The sequence below is a fragment of the Anser anser genome (genome assembly GCF_964211835.1).
Source record: "Anser anser genome assembly, chromosome: 21".
NCBI classification, from domain to species: Eukaryota; Metazoa; Chordata; class Aves; order Anseriformes; family Anatidae; genus Anser; species Anser anser.
In genome coordinates, this window is record NC_139742.1 from 896237 (window position 1) to 920564 (window position 24328).

At 48.6% G+C, this 24328-nt stretch overlaps 2 protein-coding genes across 2 annotated transcripts in view; both read right to left on the reverse strand.

Annotated features, from left to right (window-relative positions):
* Positions 1 to 9513: 9513 nt before the first annotated feature.
* LOC310884871 (dual specificity testis-specific protein kinase 2-like) overlaps positions 9514 to 24328 on the reverse strand; it is a 93440-nt gene continuing 78625 nt past the window's right edge. The window contains exon 10 of the transcript XR_014574437.1: positions 9514 to 9530. The gene's annotated coding sequence lies outside the window, so the exon portion shown is untranslated. The remainder of the gene's footprint in view (positions 9531 to 24328) is intronic.
* CFAP119 (cilia and flagella associated protein 119) lies at positions 9547 to 22726 on the reverse strand. The gene is made up of 8 exons (XM_083807330.1): positions 20737 to 22726; positions 19754 to 19785; positions 19369 to 19428; positions 18380 to 18525; positions 18235 to 18305; positions 17619 to 17735; positions 17422 to 17536; positions 9547 to 16639 (listed from the first exon to the last, which is right to left on the reverse strand). Exons 1-8 carry the CDS (start codon positions 20761 to 20763, stop codon positions 16212 to 16214), a joined length of 996 nt encoding a protein of 331 aa, XP_083663456.1. The 5' UTR covers positions 20764 to 22726; the 3' UTR covers positions 9547 to 16211.

The window sequence follows — 24328 nt, forward strand, 5'->3', positions numbered from 1 at the left end:
ACTGCAGTGAGTCCAGAGAGTGCACTGGCACCACTGGGGATGCACTGCAGTGACTCCAGAGAGTGCACTGGCACCACTGGGGATGCAGTGCAGTGAGTCCAGAGAGTGCACTGGCACCACTGGGGATGCACTGCCATGACTCCAGAGAGTGCACTGGCACCACTGGGGATGCAGTGCAGTGAGTCCAGAGAGTGCACTGCCACCACTGGGGATGCAGTGCAGTGACTCCAGAGAGTGCACTGGCACCACTGGGGATGCAGTGCAGTGAGTCCAGAGAGGGCACTGGCACCACTGGTGATGCACTGCAGTGACTCCAGAGAGTGCACTGGCACCACTGGGGATGCAGTGCAGTGAGTCCAGAGAGTGCACTGGCACCACTGGGGATGCAGTACAGTGAGTCCAGAGAGTGCACTGGCACCACTGGGGATGCACTGCAGTGAGTCCAGAGAGTGCACTGGCACCACTGGGGATGCACTGCAGTGAGTCCAGAGAGTGCACTGGCACCACTGGGGATGCACTGCAGTGAGTCCAGAGAGTGCACTGGCACCACTGGGGATGCAGTGCTGTGAGTTCAGAGAGTGCGCTGGCACCATTGGGGATGCACTGCAGTGAGACCAGAGAGTGCACTGTCACCACTGGGGATGCAGTGCAGTGAGTCCAGAGAGTGCACTGGCACCACTGGGGATGCAGTGCCGTGAGTCCAGAGAGTGCACTGGCACCACTGGGGATGCACTGCAGTGATTGCAGAGAGTGCACTGGCACCACTGGGGATGCACTGCACTGCATGAGAAGGCACCACAAACATAGCTAGCTCCTAGAGTCACTAAAACTATTTCACAGGGATGGTAGAAAACATGAAGAAAAAGCAGCCTCCTGAGGAGCACTGAGTCCATTTCACCACAGCAGAAAAGCACCCAGATTACCCAAGCCTCTAGCTCCCCTGGGGCAATTCCCCACAAGTCCTCATGCTTCCTATATAGCAAAGGTTAAATGATCCACACCTGGCAGATTTCACTTAACAAGGGTGGAGCCAAGAGACCTTGTGGAATAGGCTCATCTACCTGGCTTCAGTCTTTTAAGGTCAATCGCTCCTTATCACTAATAGAAATAGCCTGAGATGGGGCTTAGTGGTTAGAGTTCACCTAATGAATTAACTACAAAAGGTGCACAAGGGTCCTATTTCTGTTAGTCATTCTGTGAGGAAAATTAGTACAGAGCCTGTTAAAATCAATCAATCAATCAATCGATTTATAAATAAACAGAAGAAATAAAAGAAAAAAGAAATTACCTTAAAGGCAAAATTGCTATCATAGATTTTCATCTGTCTAGTCACGGCAGATAAAGAATATAGCAATCAGAATTACTTTTCTTGACATTAATGTTATTTAAATTTGCTTTTCTGAGATCTCTTCTTTATGTAGGACTTTTCAAAATCTAGCCCCGTGACTTCTGACTTCACTATTTCCTTTGGCTGCGTATAAACTCTCACGTATAAATGCCAGGATCCGGATCCTCACTCACTATTCAGGTCAAGGACTGGGCTGAAGGTTTGGGCTTTAATTTGGTTACATGCCTACATTGCTATTTCCTGGCACGTCATGGGAAGAAGATTGGCTGGCTTGGGGGAGCTTATGTACACGTGGCTTTTAGGCTGCAACCAAAGCGTTCCTCTAGATCTGGAAGATGGACGAGGGTTGCAGTCTCCAAGCTTAGATACAACCACGTATTAGTCTGGCGCAACTGATTTTTGTGTTCCTTGCTCTAGCTGTTCCTTCACCTCCTCTTCAGAGACAAGGACACGCGTCTCTTTCGTGCTCCTTCGTTAGTAAACAAACCAGGAGAGATTAAAGCCTCTTTCTTCAAGTCAGTAAGAAACTGGGCTCCAAAGATGGTGAAGGGCCTAGAGGGGAAGACGTATGAGGAGCGGCTGAGGTCACTTGGCCTGTTCAGCCTGGAAAAGAGGAGGCTGAGGGGAGACCTCAACGCAGTCTACAGCTTCCTCATGAGGGGGAGTGGAGGGGCAGGCGCCGATCTATTCTCTTTAGTCACCAGTGATAGGACCCGCGGGAATGGTGTCAAGCTGAGGCAGGGGAGGTTTAGGCTACACATCAGGAAGAGGTTCTTCGTTGAGAGGGTGGTCGCCCACTGGAACAGGCTCCCCAGGGAAGGAGTCACTGCACCAAGCCTGCCAGAGTTTAAGAAGCATTTTGACTGTGCATTTAGTCACATGGTCTGAATTTTGGGGTAGACCTGTGTGGTGCCAGGAGTTGGACTCGATGATCCTTACGGGACCATTCCAACTCAGGCTATTCTACGATTCTATACTCGCCTTTGGTTTCAGCGAGAATTCAGGCTCTCACAACTGAAGTTTCTTCTGGATGGTGTTTCTTCTGAATAGGATAATTTCATTTCCTGAGGCATAGGCTACTTTTCAGCCTGCAGCAGACTATAGGTATGATATTATCATTTCAGACAAATATGATCTACGTAATGTGAAGTGTTCTGGCATGCTTACAATCTGCCAAAGGCCAGAAAAGGGGACCTTCATTTTAAGACTGTGTGGAAAAGAAAACAAAACCAACAACAACAACAGAGAAGGAACTTTTCCTTCACCTCAATTTTATTTTATTTTGCAACTCCTTCAGGTGTCCACAAGGAATTCTGCCCCTCTCCCTCCACCCCCTCTAAAAAAAAAAAAAGTAGAAACTGTGGCATAGAGATATAATTTCAGTTCACACCAGAGGACATTCTTCTCACTGAAGTACAGTTAAGCCCCACAAAGTGCCAAAAAGCCTGCCAAAAAGTAATGTATTTACAAGTTAGTTTTACATGTTGGCATTATTTCCTTGTCTGGTCTTGCATTCAGGGCTTGATCTATCTGGGGGGGAATAAGTAATGCCGTGCAAGGTTGTTTGGTTGTATGACTGACAACATGACTTTAAAATTTTGAACTGTTTGTATAGAAGCAAAATACAGAAGAGTACACTATCCCCAAGGGAAACGTAGAAACTACCTGTTGTTTCTCAGGTAGAAAGTTAAAAGGTGTAAGCATCTGTTAAGGTGTAAGAAAAAGTGTCATCAGCTGTTTGAGCAGAATTCTTACGTATACATGAAGATTTTCCTCTCCAATTTCCAACTTGGAATGCAACATTTGTCATCATACTCTTAGATCAGGATTCTGATCCTAACACTGGTTCCTAGTGCAAATTTCCAGAGAAGAGAGAAGCAAACCAGTCCTGACTGCTTTGAATAAGATGGAGATAGCAACCAAATGTAAATGAAGAAAATAAACCTGTAGGAATGTTTTCAAATAATTGTCATTGTCCAAAAGCTTTAAATTGCTTGAATCCTTGAACGTTAATTAATGTAAACTCAGGTTGCGTCACTGGATTTGAAGTAGTAAGATAGACTTGCACCATTGCAGAGCCTCAGTCACAGTTTAAATCGGCACTGCCTCTAACTTCACAAGAATGAAAGAGAAAAGCACATCTTTCTACCTTGTCAGCTGCTGGCAGACCTAGAGAAAGAAAAAACAAAAGTTGTTAAAATTAAAAAGTAATGCTTTTTTAGGACATTTCACCCAATAGGTAATATTGAGTAGTAACCAGACAACAAATGAAAGGGAAGATGAAACAGCAGAAGGTACTTGCATGGCCTTAATTTACATGGCAATTGACAACAACCACAATCTGCAATGACTTATAAGTGCCTTACACCATTCACCCTTGAGACAGAAAAATGGGATTCCTATATTATGTAAGGGGAGTACAATCCCTCTCAAAATACGAGGGTCTGGGGGATGCAACTGAGTACTGAAAATCTTAAGACTAGGCAGCACCGAAGTCAACTGAGAAGGGAGGATGAGTCTCTCTGATGTTCACGTAACAGAAGGGAAACTCAGATTTTAGCCCTAAGCAGCTTTTTTTAGAGACAGGCTGGGAAGTGGTTCTTGGCCAGGGACCATTTCAGTATCCTCAAAGCTAAAGAAACAGTTGACAGCTCTGTCAAATCGAGTTCCTGGCGAAAAAAATTCTGGGGACCAGATCAGGGGACCATATCGGGGGACCAGATCCGTGACCAGATCTGGGGACCATGTCTGTGGACCAGGTCTGGGAACCAGACCTGGGGACCAGATCTGGGGACCAGCCCTGGGGACCAGATATGGGGACGAAGTCTAGGGACCAGGTCTGGGGACCAGATGTGGGGAGCAGGTCTGGGGACTCGATCTGGGGAGCAGGTCTGGGACCACATCTTGTGACCACAACTGTGGACAAGCTCTGGAGACCAGATCTGTGGAACAGGTGTGGGGAGCAGGTCAGGGGAGCAGGTTTGGGGACCGGAGCAGGGGACCATGTCTGGGGACCATGTCTGGGGACCAGGTCTGGGGAGCAGGTCTGGGGACCAGGTTTGCAGACCAGGTCTGAGGACCAGCTCTGGGGACCAGATGTTGGGAGAAGAGCTAGTGACCATGTGTGGGGACGAGTTCTCTTGACAAGGTCTGGGAGAGCACATCTGCGGTCTAGATATGCGGACCAGCTCAGGGTACCAGGTCTTGGGACCAGTTCTGGCAACCGGACCTGGGGACCAGCTCTGGGGACCAGCCATGGGGACTAACCCTAACCCTAACCTTAACCCTAACCCTAACCCTAATTAGGACCCTAGAAAACACATACAGCACCACTTTCTTCCATCAAAAAGTGCTTCCAATGGAAGCCTTTGTGTACACCTGAACTCCCTTGGGGAGCCTTTACGCAACCCCACACACAACAGGACTCTGCACCTTCTCTCTTTCCAAACAAGCCTAAACGTAACCTTAACCAGAACACTGTGCCAAACCCTAATTAGGACCCTAAAAAATACGTACAGCATACATACACATACCCCTAGGCTGGGGTCTGACCCTAACCCTAACCCCTAACAGCTGTGGGGACCCTAACCCTAACATACACCCTAACCCCAACAGAGCTAACCCTAACCATAACGGAGCTAAACCTGACCATAACCTAACCCCTAACCCTAAGTGGCAGATAACCCTTACCCTAAAAACCCTGAAGCACTAAAACCCTAAACCTAAAAACCTTAAAATCCTAAAAACCTTAAAACCCTAACCCTAAAAACCATAAACACTAACCCTACGGCCCTAACGCTAAAAACCTTAAAACCCTAGCCTTAAAACCCTAAACCTACATACCTTAAAACCCTAAAAACCTAACCCTAAAACCCTAAAACCCTAACCTTAAAAACCTTAAAATCTGAACCCTAAAAACCTTAAAACCTAAACCCTAAAACCATTAAAGCCTAACCCTAAAACCGTAACCCTGAAAACCTTAAAACCCTAACCTTAAAAACCTTAAAAACCTAACCCTAAAAACCTTAAAACCCTAACCCTAAAAACCTTAATAGCCTAAAACCTTAAAAGCCTTGAAACACCAAAGCAATGTGTCTTTCCAAGACTTGTTTTGGAGAATTATAAGCAGGTATTCTTTATTAACAGCACTGGGTACATGGGGGATAATTCCACCGAACACGTATACCTAAGCAAGACAATGAGTACTTATTTATGGTACAGTGATATACGTATGCATGCAATTTTCCAAGAAAGAGCAGGATTTATGTTAATGGTTTCTCAGAACTAATTCGCATATTGTTCCTCCTACTTTCACATGCGCAGTACTTTCTGGTGGTCCCACTTTGGGGTCTTTCTGATGAAGGCTATCAGTCTTCTTCACCTTGTATTTTTCTCCTTTTAGTTTTCCGCACACTCTGTCACTGTTTACCACTTCAGCAGTTTTGCTTTTTTTTCAAACTCGGATAAGTCAATTGCTTGAGTTCTATTTTGGGCACTGTGTTCCTTCTTCAGCCTTGATTTTGTAGCTAGAGCTGAGACTTATTGTGCAAGGCCGATAAAACAGTTTAACAATTTCAGCAATCCCTTCAGCTTATATTTTCTACTTTATACTCATTGTTTCACCCTAAAATCCTAACACCCTAAAACCCTAACACTCTAACTCTAAAACTCAAAAACCCTAACAACCTATAACCTTGATGCCCTAAAACCCCAACACCCTCACTCTAAAATCCTAATTCCCCTAAACCCTAACAACTCTAACCCCAACCCTAACCCTTAACCTCAACCCCCTAATGCTAATGTCACTGACCCTAGTCTCAACCCCAAACTGCCCCGAACCCCAAACAAGTAACAGGCCCCAAACCCCAAACAAGGAACAAAGAAAAAAATGCACAATATACACGATGCTTAAAACTACAGTAAAGCCCCAAACACCACAGACAGGCCCCAAATGTTACAGAAAAGCCCCAACCCCAGATGCAGGCCCCAAACCAAGGATGCAGGCCCCAAACACTAGACAGTCCACAAAACCCTGGACACAGGCCCCAAACATCTACAGACAGATCCCAAACACTACAGAACACCCCAAATCCCAGATGGAGGCCAAAAGGGCTAAAGACAGGCCCCAACCGCTACAGTCAGGCGCCAAACCCAGGATGCAGGCCCCAAAGCTCAGACGCAGGCACCAGATCCCAGATGAAGGCCCCAAAAGCTACAGACAGGCTGCAAAAGTTCAGACACAGGCCGCAAACACTACAGACAGGCACTGAACACTACAGACAGACCCAAACCCCAGATGCAGGCCCCAAATGCTAAAGACAGGCCCCTAATGCCCAAGATGCAAGCCGCAAAACCCACATGCAGTCCCAAGGACTCCAGATGGGCCCCAAAACCCAAACACAGACCCCAAACGCTAAATTAAAGCCCAAAAGGTATTGACATAGGTGCCAAATGCTATATAGAGGCACGAAAGCACAGATGCAGGCCCTAGATGCTCAAGACACAGACACAGCTTGGCTTTATAGATTGCTGGAAAGCAGACTTCATCCTCATCAAGGCGTACACAGGCTACACTGAATGGGGCTTCAAGTCCCTCTTCACCTGCAGAAATAGACTGATATTACACACTGCCGTGTGCATGATGCAGTGAAAACTCAATAACCAAAGTTATTAAACACATTAAGTGGGTATTCTTTATTACAGCACTGGGTGTGGGGGGGATCACTCTACCTAACACACACACAACATGGGTGTTTATAGTAATTTGATATACACATATTCATCTCACTTCCCCGTAAGTCTCCTGCATATTCATTAGGTATCTGAAGAATTATTAACATAGGTTCCCACCCCTATTTGCATGCATGCTAGAGTCCTCGGGTGGTTGTCTGGTGTACTCTGGTGGTCTTGATGAAGGCCAGAAGTCTTCCTCACTGCTAAACTTCTGACCCTTCCTTTCTATTACAGACTTCAGCAGTCCAAGCCAGTTCCTGCTTGTTTTATTATCTGTGTGTATGAAGTCTTTTCTTCCCTTATCTTTTAGTGTTGTCCCATCCTCATACTCCCTGCCTCAGTCCTGTCCTTGTGGTTGATATACAGCATACTCCCTGGGTTAGCTAAAACCTGAAAAATCTAAATGCTTTCCCTTGTTCCCTGTCCCATGCAGACTTTATCTGCTACATCACCATTCCCAGAAGCTATGCGACAATTATAAAAGACCAATTCTAAAGACTGATGTCACATCCCACCTTGCCCACAGCACCTGGTGAACAAAAGAGAAAGCAACTGCAGTGCTTGGAAGTGCTGCTGCACGTGCCGCTCCTTGCTGCTCTCTGGCCTCGCCTCAAATCCTCAGTGATGTTATAAATGACTGAGTCCCAAACAGGACTGCAGTCAAAGTTTGCAATTTATTAAACGAATAGAGGCAAGCAGACAGTGCTGGGTGCACCGGGAGTCTCTGCTCCACCAAGACGCACACCCGTTACATAAGACAGCTGATTTTTTATACTCCTAGGCTAATACATATTTATTACTACTTCTAAAAGAGCCAGGGTTATTATAATTGGTTTCCCGAATCTGAAGTCCTCCCAGGGGTGCCTGCTTATCAGTCTCTGGTAGTCTCTCAGGGGCCGCTTGGACGGGAGGCTCATATTCTTCCTCCTTATCTGGTGGTCTCTTGGCCGGATGTCAGAAGTTACTGCACGTCTGTGCAGAGTCAGCAGTTTTTCTCTGAAGAAATCCCTTTGTTCTCTTATCACCTAAACCCAGGCCTCAATGTTAACCCTTCAAATCCCTTAGTGGCACGAATTGCTGGACCATTCCTTACAGCGACATCAGTTGAGAGCGTGTCATGCCACCTGCAAAGCAAGAGGGAGACCCTTCTCACCTTGCGCTACTCAGCCATTCTGCTCCAACCTAGCTGATGACCAGCCCACCTTCTCACACTGCTCTTCAGTGTGCAGTGTGCCCCGCAGAGACTGTGTGAGACACCTGTCAAAGAGGAAGAAAAGCACAGGCTGAGGTAGCAGCCAAAGCCACAGCACCCCTAGCACAGCTACTCTCATCCGCTCCCTTACCGCAGCTGCTCACCTGCCCCCGAGGCAGATGATTCTATCTGCCCTCATAAGCCAGCTACAGCACCCCTAAAATGCAGACAGGATTTTTACTGTATTTTATGTAGTAAAAGAACTGCAGTGACAACAGCACCCCAAAAAATAACTGCTACATCTGTTCATCACTCACCTTGCCAGAGGCAGCTTGGGTCATGATATCCCATTTTGGATGCTGCATTTCAGCTTTAACAAAAAAAAAAAACAAAAAAGAGAGAGAGAGAGAGAGAAAAGAAGATAATCATTCCTCTGCCAGCACTAGCACCCATCCCTCAACACCACAAGTGATCCCATTTTTAATTTTATCGTTTCAAAACAGTAGCCCTCTTGCCTCAGCACCTGGAAGAGATGGTTTCAAAAAATAAAATAAATTAAATGGAGAAACACTTGTAAAAGTGATGGAATCAGGCTGGCAATGCAAGAGCAACGCAATCAAAGCTACAGTCAGGGAGAAGAGTAGAGCTCTGGCACTCTGGCGAGGCTAGCTACAATTTGCATAGGGTCAGGATCCTGCAAAAAGCGAAGAGAGACCACACCAGGAAGCAGTAAATTAATTACACCCAAACCATCTGGCCAGGTCCCAGCCTGGACACACCACAGTGACAGAACAAGCCGTGGTGTTCAATGGAACCCTAGCACCGCCAAAACACTAGAGCACAGCAAGGCTTGCCCTTGGCAAAACACTTCTTGGCCTTTTGCTGCAGTGCGCTTTGCCCAGGGCAGGGGTGGGGGTCTGTTTAGGGCATAGGTTTTGAGAAGCGACAAAGCTCAGAGTCCTGTTGTGGGGGGGATTGTATTAAGGCTGCCAGTTGTGGTCTCCCAAAAGGCTGTCGTCACCAGCATTTCCTAGGTAGCTTAGGTAGCTTTTATCTAAGGTTAGGGTGAGTATTAGGGGAGGGAAAGGTTTGGAAGGAAAGTGCAGAGACCTGATGGGAGGGAGGATGCGTAAAGCTTGCTAAATGAATTTCAGGTCTCCTTGACTGCAGTGTAAGGTTCTTGCCACTTTGCCATTAAAAGGTCACGGTCCCAACTTCAGAGCAGCACTTGATGTCCACTTCGGAAAGGATGGACTCCTGAAGAAGAGGAGAAGCATTAACAAAAAAGAAAAACAACATATCAGAGAATATATATTCGCACTGGCAATGCCAGAGTGACAAAATCAAAGGTGCAGTCGGGGAGGAGGGCCGAGCTCCAGTGCTCCTTGGCACTAAGCTGCAGTGCGCTTTGCCTGGTGTGAGGGTTCTGTTTAGGTCTTAGGTTTTGGGGTGTGACAAAGCTCAGAGTATGGTTGTGTACAGCTTTCCAAAGGAAATTCAGTATTCTTTGAGTGCAGTGTAAGGTTCTTGGCATTTTGCCATTGAAATCTCAGCGATCTGACTTTGGAGGAGCACCTGATATCCAGCTTGGAAAGGATGCACTCCCAGAAAAAGAGGATGAGCATTTAAAAAAGAGAAAACCAATGAAACAGAGAATAGCTTCTAAAAGTGATGTCCTCAGCCTGGCAATGCCAGAGCCACAAAAATCAAAGCACGTGCTGGGTGTCTCGAGCTATGCTTAGCGAGCTGCAATCAATACGCACGTCCAAGCCCTGTGAACACTGCTGCAAAAGTGAAGAGAGAGCACACCAGGAAGCAGGTAAGTTAAGTGCATGCAAACCATCTGTCCATGTCCCAGCCTGGACACGCCACAGGGAAAGAACGAGCTGTGGTGTTCAAAAGAACCCTAGCACTGCCAAAACACTATGGCACAGCAAGGATCTGGGAGACCAGTAAGGCTGGGCAATCCTGTCTCAGTTAACTGTGAGTTTGGACAGCGTAAATTGTTAAGCCTGCTTTGTTCATATCTTGCATCTCTTGTAGGATAGGCTTGCAGAAGACTTTATTTTTTCTATCTGTATACCTCTCTTTGTTGTTTTAGTATCATCCAGTGAAAGATGTTTTTGGGTGGCCTTTCTCCTCACCTTCCTTGGCAGGGGAAAAGGAAATGAATCTCCAAACTTCGCATGGGATTTATGCAAGTATGGAGCTATTACAACCACAACCGCCACCACAACTGCTCTCTCACTCCTCCTCCTCAAAAGGAAAGGGGAAGAAAATAAAATGGAAAAGACTCAAGGGCCTCAATATTCAACATAGGGACATTAATGCAATTTATTACCTATTGCTAACAAGCTAGAGCAGTGAAAAACTAAAAACAGCTTCCCCCATCCACCCTCTTCTACATCCTTCCCCCTGAACTGCATGGGGGAACAGGGAAGGGGGGCTGCAGTCAATATATAACACTTCACAGTCTTCATGGTCACTCTCTGTCTCTTCTCCATTGTGGGGTTTCTCCCACAGGATGCCATCCTTCCCAAACTGATCCTGCATGGACTTCACACAGGCACCAGTTCTTCAAGAACTTCTCCAAATACACCACAGGCTCCACCCATCAGAAGCAAAGTGTTCTAACGCAAGTCCCCCACGGGCCACAGTTCCCCCCAGATCTCCTCCTCCTGGTGTGGGCTCCTCCACGGGCTGCAGCACAGAAATCTGCTCCACTGTGGTACCCCATGGGCTGCCACCATGGTCCTCTCCACAGAATCATAGAATCATTAAGGTTGGAAAAGACCTTCAAGATCATCTGGTCCAACCATCACCCTACTACAAATGTCAACCACTAAACCGTGTCCCTAAGCACCACGTCCAACCTTTCCTTAAACACCCCCAGGGACGGCGACTCTACCACCTCCCTGGGCAACCCATTCCAATGCCTGACTGCTCTTTCTGAGAAGAGATGTGTCCTAATTTCCAAACTAAACCTCCCCTGGCACAACTTAAGGCCATTCCCTCTAGTCCTATCACTAGTTAGCTGTGAGAAGAGGCCGACCCCCAGCTTCCCACAACTTCCTTTCAGGCAGTTGTAGAGAGCAATAAGGTCTCCCCAAGCCTCCTCTTCTCCAGACTGAACAACCCCTGTTCCCTCAGCTGCTCCTCACAGGACTTGTGTTCCAGGCCCTTCACCAGCTTTGTAGCCCTTCTCTGGACACGTTCCAGGGCCTCGATGTTGTAGTAAGGAGCCCAAAACTGAGCACAGTACTTGAGGTGCGGCCTCACCAGAGCTGAGTACAGGAGAATGAGCACCTCCCTGGTCCTGCTGGCTACACAATTCCTGATACAAGCCAGGATGTCGTTAGCCTTCTTGGCCACCTGGGCACTCTGCTGGCTCATGTTTAGGCAGGCAAGCATCAACCAACACCCAGAGATCCTTTTCCTCTGCACAGCTTTCCAGCCACTCTCCCCCAAGCCTATAGCGCTACATGGGGTTGCTGTGGCCAAAGTGCAGGACCCGGCACTTAGCCATGTTCAACCTCATCCCATCGGCCTTTGCCCATCAATCCATCCTGTCCAGGTCCCTCTAAAGAGAAGGGTACTCTGAGAGATTGGGCAAAGTAGACAGCAGTTTGGTCTTCTCCATTCCAAAGCAGCTATGCCAAAAGCCCACTGGTACTCTTCTGGGTTCTCTCCTGGGTCTATGCCATGGAGCTTCTGCACCAGTCGCAATGGTGTGCTTCTGCCTTGCACTGCCAGTTAGTCTCACTTCAGCCTGATACTCCTCGGGGTCTGATGTGCCAGGTCATTGAATCCAAACATTCCAATAAACCTGGTTGTCCCTTTCCTCCACCTAATCGAAGGCAGGGCTCCCCTAGTCTTTGTCATAGCATCTTTTACTCACTTCTTGTAAATGAAAACAAGAAGACCCTTCATCAAGAACGGAAGAAATATCAGCCCTTCTACTCTGGGGAACTGCCCGCTGGAAACTGGAGCACCAATTTTACTGGCAGAACCCTGCTTTTGCTGCTGTTCTTTCTTGCAACTCACTTATCTGTGCCTCTAGTGTCAAGGTAGATTTTCCCATCCCACTTAGAATCATACAATCATAGAATATCCCGAGTCGGAAGGGACCCATAAAGATCATCAAGTCCAACTCCTGGCACCGCACAGGTCTGCCCAAAATTTTAGGCCATGTGACTAAGTGCACAGTCCAATCTCTTCTTAAATTCAGACAGGCTTGGTGCAGTGACTCCTTCACTGGGGAGCCTGTTCCAGTGGGCGACCACCCTCTCAGTGAAGAACCTCTTCCTGATGTCCAGCCTAAACTTCCCCTGCCTCAGCTTAACACTGTTCCCGCGGGTCCTGTCACTGGTGGTAATGGAGAATAGGTCACCTGCCTCTCCACTCCCCCTCGGGAGGAAGTTGTAGACTGTGATGAGGTCTCCCCTCAGCCTCCTCTTTTCCAGGCTGAACAGGCCAAGTGACCTCAGCTACTCCTCATACGTCTTCCCCTCTAGGCCCTTCACCATCTTTGTTGCCCTCCTCTGGACACTCTCCAACAGTTTCACGTTCTTTTTTTTACTGTGGTGCCCAGAACTGCACACAGTACTTGAGGTGAGGCTGCACCAGCACAGAGTAGAATGGGACAATCCCTTCCCTCGACCGACTAGCAATGCCGTGCTTGATGCATCCCAGGATACGGTTGGCCCTCCTGGCTTCCAGGGCACACTGCTGGCTCATATTCAACTTGCTGTCAACCACAACCCCCAGATCCCTCTCTGCAGGGCTGCTCTCCAGCGTCTCATCGCCGAGTCTGTACGTATAGCCATGGTTGCCCCATCCCAGGTGCAGGACCCGGCACTTGCTTTTGTTAAACTTCATGTGGTTGGTGATCGCCCAGCTCTCCAATCTGTCCAGATCTCTCTGCAAGGCCTTTCCACCCTCATCCGAGTCCACAACTCCTCCAAGTTTGGTGTCATCGGCAAATTTGTTCAAAACACCTTCTAGTCCTATATCCAAATCATTTATAAAAACATTGAAGAGGACTGGCCCTAAAATGAAGCCTTGAGGGACCCCACTAGTGACCATCCGCCAGCCAGACGTGGTCCCATTTACCACAACCCTTTGAGCCCTGCCCGTCAGCCAATTGCTCACCCATCGTATGATGTTTTTGTTTAGCTGTATGCTGGACATTTTTTCCAGTAGGATCCTATGGGAAACCATGTCAAAAGCTTTGCTGAAGTCCAAAAAGATCACATCAACTGGTTTCCCTTGATTGACTAGATGGGTGATCTTATCATAAAAAGAAATCAAATTTGTTAGGCAGGACCTACCCCTCATGAACCCATGTTGGCTGGGACCAATGACTGCATTGTCCCCCTCCCCACTTCCTCATGTTCTCCCTCTGGTCCCGCAGGCAAAACCAATGGACAGAGGAATCCTTACTCCTAATAGCTGAGATACCGGTCCATATGGGTGGGGAGGAAGATATATTCTATTTGAGTTGCTGGACCTCTCAGGACAATTTCTCCACAGCTGATATGCAGGTCCATACGGAAGCAGAGAGATTTTCTTTGTGTTGGCAGAGTTGGCTGGCCACTACATCCACTGTTGGTTCCTCTCCATCTTCCCAGCTCATCACTGCCAGTGCACTGGTATAAGACAACAGTGCATTCCATCATTTCCAAAGGCTAAGGGCTTTTTCCCATTTCCCAATCACTTCATCAATGACCTTTTCCCTAGAGAGGGATCTCAGCTGCTTGGCTTCCTTGCCCTCTAATTCATGGCTACTGTCCCCATTATCCCTGCATCAGAGCAGCCAGGTGATAACGTGCTTACCTGGACGACAGCTGAAATCTTTTCATATATCTCGCAGCTCACTCTGAGATGGAGATTAGGTGGTTTCTGACTTTTTAAAGCCTTCTGCCTTCTTCCTCCTCCTGTTCTCACAATGGCCCTGCATAGCAGTTTGCCTCTTCTAATTCTTCCTTCTGTTCTCTCCTAGGAGAAGCTGCTTCTTCCCTTACTAGACAAGCTGACCTCTGCTTCTATTGCTTCTTCTTGACTATAGGGGCAAATGATACTGACACCAGTTGGCTTTCTGGTTGAGCCACAGTTTCTGTCATCAAAACAGACACAACAGCCACTGTGACTGTTATGGGAGTTGGATTAGCCCCAGTGTGCTATTTTGTCATCACATCCAGAAACCTCTTCCCATTGAGGGTGCTGAATAGTGTTGAAAAGGGCTCGGTAGGCATGGGCAAGGCCCCAGCACATTGCAGTGATTTGTGACTGTCTGGAATGGCCAGGGCAACAGCATACTTTTTCCCAAACATTTTAACAGTTTATTGGGATTTTACTCTTGTTCAGAGATGAAATTCCAGAACACTGGAGGTGTCCTCTATTCTAGGTGCCTGGCCACACTATCCCACACACCCTGTCACTCCTAACTATTCAGCCTCAGGGCACATGTCTGGGTGTTATACTTAAATAGTTATTTATACGTAAAAATAAAAAATAAAATAAAATAAAAAATAAATCAATTTATTGTACTGAGATCGGGACAGTTTAATAAAAAAAAAAAAGGGGGGAAAGGAAAGAAAAAAATAATATTAACAAAATGAATATACAAAGCAAGTAAGTGATGCAGGACACCATTGCTCACCAGCTAACTGATGCCCAGCCAGTCCTAGACCAACAGTAGCCTCCCTGGCCAACTCCCCCCACTTTCATTGTTCAGCATGACACAATCTGGTGTGAAATATCCCTTTGGCCAGTTTGGGCCATCTGTCCTGTTCGTGTCCCCTTTGAAAGGTCCTTGACTCTGTGTAAGTACTGCTCAGCAACAACTAAAATGTAGTGTACTATGCATATTTGCTATGAATATTATTCTGATCCTAAATTCAAAACACAGCACCATACCAGCTACTATGAAGAAAATTAACTCTATCCCAACTAAAACCTGGACAGGAAAGTTTGTATGTGAGGAGAAATCTTTCCTCCCAATGCATTTCAAAGAGTTGAGACTGCCCACTCAATGCTCACCCTTCTCTTCAGTGGGAGAATTGTTGCTGTTTTTTTGTGCTTCACACAAAGGCCTTTGCAGTGAGTGGGTGGGTTTTCTAAGCACATTTTCTGAGTGTAGAAGAAACTCTGTCTTTGAGACCTGAACCATGTCTTCCTGGGAGTGTCTTCGAGCTAGTGCTTCTGATGTCACTTCTCCCTGATTAGGGGATAGATAGGGCAGAAGCAGAGACGTGGTTTTTGTATGAGCTTGTGTGGCCACCTGTGCCTGACTGCACAGCAGCAGGCAAGTCTTGTGTGTGTGTGTTCGTGTATGTGATATTCCTTGGGTGAAGAATAAATATAAGCATAACATATTAGCTTTCACAGATACCATTCAAACACAGCTGGAGCATCTGTCACAGCTACACTCTGTATTTAGGAGAGAGCAGGCAAATACAGACTTCCAAAAGTGCTCATCACATTGAGGAAGCCTCTAGGCCTGAGTTTGTGTATAAGTGGGTGGTCTGGATGAACTGAATCACAATGTTTCATCCCTGTAAATCCTGAGCAGGCAAAGCTCTGAAGACATGTTCAGAAAAGTGAACTAGTTTTTTTGTTTTTTGTTGTTTTTTTTTTTTACTCATGAATATGCCTTGTCAAATCACAGCTGCTCTGTGGTCACCTAAACCTTGCTTGTTTATAGGTTAGACCAAAGTTCCAGAGCAAGTATTAGCGTGCAATAGATTGAGAATAAGTGAGGTGGTGGCATTCTCTTAGCATGCAGTTACTGAAGGTCTAACTAGCCCATCTTGCTTCCAACTGTTGCAAGAGATTGCAATTCTGAAAATAAATTGTATTTGGTATTTGGACCAATGCCACCAGATTAACCACATCCACTGGGGCCACAGATAATGAATATTGTGAGAAAAAGGGGGTCTATATGCTTTGGGATGGGTGTGGGGCACTCCAAGGGAGGGGATATGAGAACCTAGTGACATGGGGTGACATCCCAAAGAATGCTGGGGACCCAGTAGATAGAGGAGTTCCCCAGAGGTGTCCCAGAGGGAGTCCTAAGGGAATCCTATGGGACATAGGGCAGGTTCCACAGACAACACAGAGATGCTGGCACAGTCCAAGGCCTTTATTTCCCTGGCAAGATCCCTGGGGTTTTCCAAGGTGTTTCTTGCCCCTGGGGGAGGTCTGGTGGGACCCAGAGGCATCCTCCTTGGTCATGCTTATCTCTGCAGGGGACAGGCAGGTCCCACGTTGATCATGACCACACAGGAGCTCTGCCTCCACATCTTGGCTCCAAACTTGAGCTACCTGGACCAGCTCAGCCACTACTACCTCCTGTAATGAAGACCCTGAGGACACAGGCACACAGGTCATGGCCAGGCATCAGAGACAGGGGAACAGGAGGCACAGGAAGACAGGGCGCAGGGCCTGACACCAGGGACACAGGGAATACACAGGGGGACATGGGGACAAGGAGGGGATGTAAGTGAGCAGAGGTCAGAGACTAAAACTGGGGTGCATGCAGACAGGGCATAGAGGGTAACAGAGGTCAGGAGTTAGGGCTTGGAACCAGTGACTGGGGAAGAGGGATCCAGGGAACACAGGGAGAGGGCATGTTAAGGGCCTGGCAAAGGATACAGCAGGACTGTGAAAACAAGGGACATGTTCTACCAGGAACAAAGCAGGACATCGAGAAGACAGGGCTCAGGATGAAGCCGCTACTGGACAGTGAAAGACATGGTGGAACCAGGGGAGCAGGTGGACATGGAGCAAGGTATGGCCTGATCCTGTGGGTTCCCAGGGCCATCCATAGTCCTGGCGTGCCGTCCAGTCCTCTCCAAACACCTCATGATCCTAAGTGCCCCCCTTGATGCAACCAGATGCTGTTGTACTTCACATGACCCTCCTTATAACCCTAAGGTGTCATTTGACCCCTCCAGACCACTGGGTGCCCACAGGTACCTCCCATGACCCTCCACATGATCCTCCATTCCTCTGAGATCCTACAGTGCACCCCAGATAGGAGGGTGTGCCCCCACTTACACTACGGTCCCTTTCATTGCCCTATCTTGCTCCAGCCCCCTGAATTCCCAGCATTTTCCCCATAACCTCCCAGTTAGGGAGATCCCACCTTTGTTGGGATTCCCAGGGATCTCTCCTTCCTCCTGGGGGAAGGCAGTGGACACCTCTACCTCTTGGCCACGCTCAGGGCTCCCCACATAAACCAGGGTCAGGTCAAGGCAGGTCTATGGGCAGGGACACAAGACATGGAGTGAGGTCAGGGCAGGTACTGCCTCCATTGCATACTTCGAACAGTGTCAAACTCACCTGGGGTGTGAGGATGTAGCCATAGAGCTTGGCATGCCGAAGGACTGTTTCGAGGAGATGGGCTGCGACGCGGGCAACCTGGGTCAGCCCAAATACAGCCACATTGACCGGAGGGCACTACAGCAATGGCACCATGGCAGGAGCAGGTAAAAGAAAGCCAGGGGTTGGTAAGTATGCATGGAGCGTACAAGGGGAGGGGAGAGGAAGAGAGAGAAGCATGCAACAAGCATATTGGGAATCTGAGGGTTTACAGCACAAGGAACGTGCAAGTTCTGGCAAACCTGAAGGAAGCATGTGGGAGTGTGCAGGCTGCAAGTTCAGACAAGTACATGGGGAAAGTGCACCACTAAGCATGCCATGGGGACACCAGTAAGTGTGTGGAAAGCATGCTATGAGCACAGGGCCTAAGTGTGGGAGGAGTACATAAGGACCATGCAATAAGCATGGACAGTGTATGTAAGTGCCAATAACCATGTGGGGTGTATTTAGGTTGTTGTGTGGATGCTGAGAAACATATGGAGTGCGCAGGGAGAATTCAAGTACTAACAGGCATACAAGAATGGGGCAAGGAATGTATGGATGCCAATAAAGCTGTGAGGGGCATGTGAAGACTCACATGCACAGCATGGCACAGCAGCAGCTCACTGAGGTAGGTATAGCACTCCTCCACATCCAGTAAGGGTGTCTCTGGGATTGGGAGAGTCGGTGGTAAGACCTTTGCTGTGCAGTGTCCTCCCATCCTCTCCTAGCCCTGCACATACCTGTGCACATGATGATGGTTTGACGCACAATGCCTAACAGGGCTGAGAGCGGCCCTGGGATCAGGTCTAGCTCCTGGCCCAGTTCCAGGACCCTTTCGTAGGCATCCAGAACAACAGGGGGCCCTGGCAGAACCTCTGTCAGCACACTGTAGGAACAGGCACACCTTAGGGGGATATGACAGGGACATTCTAGGGGGACAGGGAGAGCTTGAGGGATATGAAAGGGACAACCTGGGAAGACACAACAGGGAAACCAAAAGGGACCAGAATATCCTTCAGAGACACAATGTGGGCACTTGCAGGGGGAGCAACCGGGGCATACTGGGACACCTTGAGGGGACCTGAGGAGGATACCATGGTAACGGGGCATGGAGAAGACATGGACACCTAGAGGGCTGCTACGGGGAACAAGGATACCAGTAGGAGATATGGGGACATCCTGGGAGGGGACATATGCACCCAGGACTGGATTCTAGGATGTCCTGGGTGGGACAAGGACACTGGGGTTGATGAAGGGAATTGGGATACTGCAGGGATGATAGGGAGACTAAAGGAATCCTGAGGGGGTGGGAGGTGAATGGTGGTATACCAGTGGTATCCCTGGGAGTCCTTGAGGTGAGGTCCCTGGGTGTCCTACTGGTCTCCGGGTTGTCCCAGGATTTTTTGGGAGTCCCCAGAGGCACTATTCAAGTGTCCCATTGGTGCCTAGAGTGTCCTATCTGTTGCCTAGGATGTTCTGGGTTTTTCCCAATCATGCCTGGAGCCCCCATAATGTCCCAGTGTGTCACCAGAGTGTCTTCAGGGGTCTCAGGAGCCTCAGAATTGTCCTACAGTGTCTCCAGGGTTCCCTTCTGGTGTCCTGGTATTTGGGTCCCCCACGTGTTTTTCCCCTGGGATCCCAAGTGACCCAAGGTAGTCCAGAGGTGTTTCAGGGTGACCCAAGTGTCCAAGGCCCCTCCAAGCACCCCCATCCCCTCACTCACACACACCGATCCTGCAGGGTTGGGGCTGCCTCAAGTCGTTCCATGGGCACCATATCCAGGTCTGTCCTGCAGGGATGGGGGGGGAGGAGGGGAGGGAGTAATGATGACAAGAGACATGGGGACAGATGGGGACAGTGGGACTGGGGGGTGGGGAAGGGCAGGGGGTGCAGAGGACAGCTGGGGATAAGCAGACACAGCTAGGCCATTGAGAACTCATGGGCCCAGGTGTGCCCTCTCAGACTTCTGGGAGGAAGAAAAAGGGACAGAAAGGAGAAAGGATGTAGGCACAAGTGTGGACAGTTGAGAATGGGAGACCTGGGCATGGCTGGGGACAGTAAGGGAAAGCAGATCCACTGTGAATATTTCAGAACAGGCTTGAGGCCATACTCACCACACACAGATCTTGGTTTCAAGCCACTTGGTCTGCAACAGAAGGAGCAGGGCTGTGAGGTCAGGAAGGTGGGTGCCCCCAGCCCTACCCCTTGCAGGGCCAGCACCATCCCCAACTAGGAACAGGGATAATACATCTCCAGTTCTACTGTCAGGGCCATTGCTGTCACAGTCCCAGGAAAAGGTGCAGCCCCAATCTCCCCAGGGTGCCTCCAAACCACCAGCAGGACCACAGCTGTCCTCGCACTGGTGCTGAGGTGTTCCCACACACAGCTTCAGCAGGACTAACTCTGTCCCCAGCCCTGAGGAGATGGAAAGGGTGCCCCAACTGCTGGTGGGACCTCAATGTCCTGTCCTTTGTGTCACTGTGAAAGCTGATGACACTGCTGCTCCAAACATTGTCAGTGCTGGTGGCACAGACAGCAGTGACTTCATCAGTGGCAAAAACATTGTTGTTAGTGATGACTTTGACCTAGTTTCTGATACTATTTCTGACATTTTTTTGTATAATGTCACTTACACCCTTAACATCACTGTCGTCTGCGTTAAGGCCCTGAAATCAGAAAACATCGAATGACCAGCAAAGCATCTTCCGTCATAGTCGTTTGCAATGTGGCTTACATGTAATGCACATGATGGCAAAAACAGTGGTGATGTCACTGTTGCTACTATACTATGAGCATTGATGCCTTCACTACTATAGCACAAATCCTGATAATTAGTACTAACTAGCAATTAGCACTCACTGTGTCACAGATCACAATGCGGCTATTTGGGACAGGTCTAGTAATGCCACCAGTGCTCACAAGGAAATACACACTGACGATGTCAAAATCTGTGAAGACCACTGCTGCTCACAAATCACGAGAGGACACAGTCCCAGGATATCACCACGGGCTTTAACCTAGGCCTGACCGCCGCCATGGTGCCCGCCTTTGCCTCCACCATCACTCCCACTTAGTGCTGCCCCTTGCGCTCCCCCACCTTCCGGAGCCCTGACAGGGAGCCCATGGGTGCTGCTGGCCCAGGCCGCAGCCGCACGAGCCCAGCGGTTGGCAGCCACCGGGAAGAGGCTTACTGCAAGGTGTGGACAGCAGCAGCCAATCACAAAGGCTCTGACTGCTGTCCCGCTGAGGGAAGGAGGAAGGGCACCGGCCAATCCTCAGCACCCTTTCTGTGGTGGCAGGGATTCCCACCAAGCACCCCTTCCGCGCTCCTCCCGACTGCAGCACACAGCGGTGGTGCCTCCGCCCGCAGTGCGGGGCTCGGGGCGGCGGGGGTGGGAAGGCGGCGCGGTGGGGGGCGCGGCATTCGCCCGGAGCTGCCTTGTGGCTGCCTGAGGGGGGCAGCCACTGGTGACAATTCTGCGGTCTGATGAGCGGCAAGCCTTGGCTGCTGGGACAGTGCCTTCAGAAAATTCTGCTCCCATAGTCGGGGTGGCGAGGGAAGGTGCATCCCACGGGAGCAGGGGAGGACCCATCCTGTCCAGGTCCCTCTGCAGGGCCTTCCTACCCTCCGGCAGATTGACACTTCCCCCCAACTTGGTGTCATCTGCAGACTTACTGAGGGTGCACTCAATTCCCTCGTCCAAATCATCAGTAAAGATATTAAAGAGGATGGGCCCCAACACCAACCCCTGGGGACACCAGTCATGACCAGTTGCCGGCTGGATTTCACTCCGTTCACCATTACTCTCTGGGCCCAGCCGTCCAGCCAGGTTTTAATCCAGCAAAGAGTGTACCTGTCCAAGACATGGGCTGCCAGCTTCTCCAGGAGAACACTCAGGGAGACCATGTCAAAGGCCTTGCTGAAGTCTAGGAAGACTACACCAACAGCCTTTCCCCCATCCACCAGGCCGGTTACCCAGTCAAAGAAGGAGATGAGGTTGGTCAGGCAGGACTTGCCTTTCATGAACCCATGCTGGCTGGGCCTGATCCCCTGCCTGGTTGACACACATATATTGCATGATTGCATTCACGATGACCTGTTCCATCACCTTTCCTGGCACTGAGTTCAGGCTGACAGGCCTGTAGTTCCCAGGGTCTGAAGATGAAGAAAAGCCAGCTGCTAGTACTGAGAAGTCTCCTCCTACTCAGCACTCTGTGTCCTGTGCTGTGAGCTTGGTAACAGCTGCAATACTTTGTTACAATATCTAGCAGCAAGAGCTACCTGTTTCCCTTGGTAAGTCACTCCAAAAAAGCAATGGTTAAACTGGCCTCACAGGTTATCCTGTCCTTACAATCTGCCAAGGGCTCCTGGCTAGATCTGTCCTGTAAAAAAAAAAATAAAAGTAAGAATAGGTTTGCCCCAGCTTTTCCCAGTTAATCCCTTATCAAGGTGGCCAGACCTGCATCAGGCTGAGAATGCATATTGTGGAGGCAGCACTGACGTATCCACCTAGGTGTTAAAGCCTGTGGGCTCCACCCAGCCTGGGGGACACCTGGAGATGTCACCTTGCTTTCAGACAAGGAGGCAATGCTGCAGTGTCCTTGTGGACATGGCTAACTTTGGGAGCAGGGGGAAAACTGCAATTGAACAAACAGTCCAAAGTAGGTCAGGTCCCTGAGGGTAGATATTGAAATTGGCCCAGTGATCAATATGCCCTAAATTGTTTTTCCTCACACTGTGTCCTAATGAAGATCAAATAGTGCAGATTGTTTACACCATCAGCAATTCTTTTTTTCTATGTAGGTTCTCACTTGAGTCCTAGGAAATATCCCCTGTCAGTTGTGAAAGTCCAGTATCACTTTGGGAATGCAGAAACGAGTTTTAAGTACATTGCATGAATAGGGAGTGCCTCTAAACACCATGACTCTTCAGCTCCAGAGATGTAAATGTCACAAGTGAAGTCTCCAGAACTTAACTGACTTGTAAAGCCACAAGAAAATAAGCTTAGCAAATCAGAAGAAACAAACAAATGACAACAGATCTTCAAAAAGTGCATGTCGGAACATGGTAACTGCACAACAGAGGATTTAACACTGACTTATTCAAAATCATAGGTGAAATCCAGGCTCCTGGTAGTTTTGACATTGGCTTCCTTACCACCAGGAGGCTAGAGCTTCACAAAAACATCAGAAAAGCTGCAAAGGCTGTAAATACCTAAAACAATAGGCAGCAAGCCCCAGTCATGGCATTCCTCTGCTTTGTCTCATGGCCACACAACTTCTAAAGGTGCCAGAAAGGCAGACAGTTTGTGCTGAGGAGCTGAGACGGAAACTCTGACATATCTGACTTCAGGCTGACGTGCGGAAAACAGACTCCACAATCAGTAAGATTGTAAAGTAGGTATGTTTATTCAGTGCTGGGCAGCACGGGGGGTAGTCCCGCCAAAGTCGTGCGCATGCCACATGGCAACTTGCCATGGTTATATGCAGTAAAGAATTACATATGCATGAAGTTTCACAATGCGCCTATACATATGCATAACCTGTCCCCGCTTCATATTAAAATTAGTTTACTAAGTCAACTAAATTAGTTTACTAAGTCATTTCCATAAGCTCTTTCCGTCTGTGCTTCCGCAGTGTCTCCTCGTAGCGGTCACCAGGGGTTATGGGGATGAAGGTTGGTGACTCTTCCTCATCACCGCTAGTTGACCTCTTGTCTTTGCACACACTCAGTTGCTCCTTGGCTCTTGTCCATCTGCAGGACCAGTTTCTGTCAGTTTCTTAAGATCACTTAAGGCTCACACAAAAATTCCTTAGGGCAATGTGAGATAACAGTTCACTTGAGAGAGTCAGCACCATTGCAGGTGCCCACTGGGAGCTTTACAGTCTTGCCTTGCTGGGAAAGGAGGGATCTGATCTGCAAGGGTAGATTATCATCTCCATCTGTAAATTATCACTCCATCTGTAAATCTGTCGTGGGCTCTTCAATGGTAAAAATCTATTGAGGCTGGAACTGTGGTATTGGTGGTATCCCCAAGGATCTTTGTAGGTTACAGTGCAGTTATTAGGAAACGGATCTTTGGAAAAAACAGCATGTTTTTGTGTTTGATCGACTCCCTTGTAGATAAAACCAACAAGCCTTGTTAAAACAATTTCAGCTTCTGTATGTTACTAGAGGCCTATCCCAAACAACATGGCCTGTCCATTCTGCATGTTCTCTGTGACCTTCCGGGAATGCATTCCTCTGCAGTGGCACAAAATCCCTGTCCTCACACTTCTCTCCTTCAGTCGAGGGTGGCAAGGACCCACTGAGCTAGAGTGGAGGAGACAGATTGGCCTAGAGGTAACGTCTCTGCAATCCAAGATATTTAGGTCTGTCTTGTCTCTTGCTTGCTGCTGTTACTTGCTTACTTGTTACTTGTTACTTGCTGCTTGTTACTTGCTTGTTACTTGACACGCTCCAGAGCCTGGATGTCTTTCTTGTAGTAAGGGGCCCAAAACTGAACACAGTGCTTGAGGTGCAGCCTCACCAGAGCTGAATACAGGGGGACGATCACCTCCCTGATCCTGCTGGCTGCAATATTTCTGATACAAGCCAGGACTTTGTTGGTCTTCTCGGCCACCTGGGCACACTGCCAGCTCATGTTCAGGTGAGCATCGACCAACACCCCCCAGATCCTTTTCCTCTG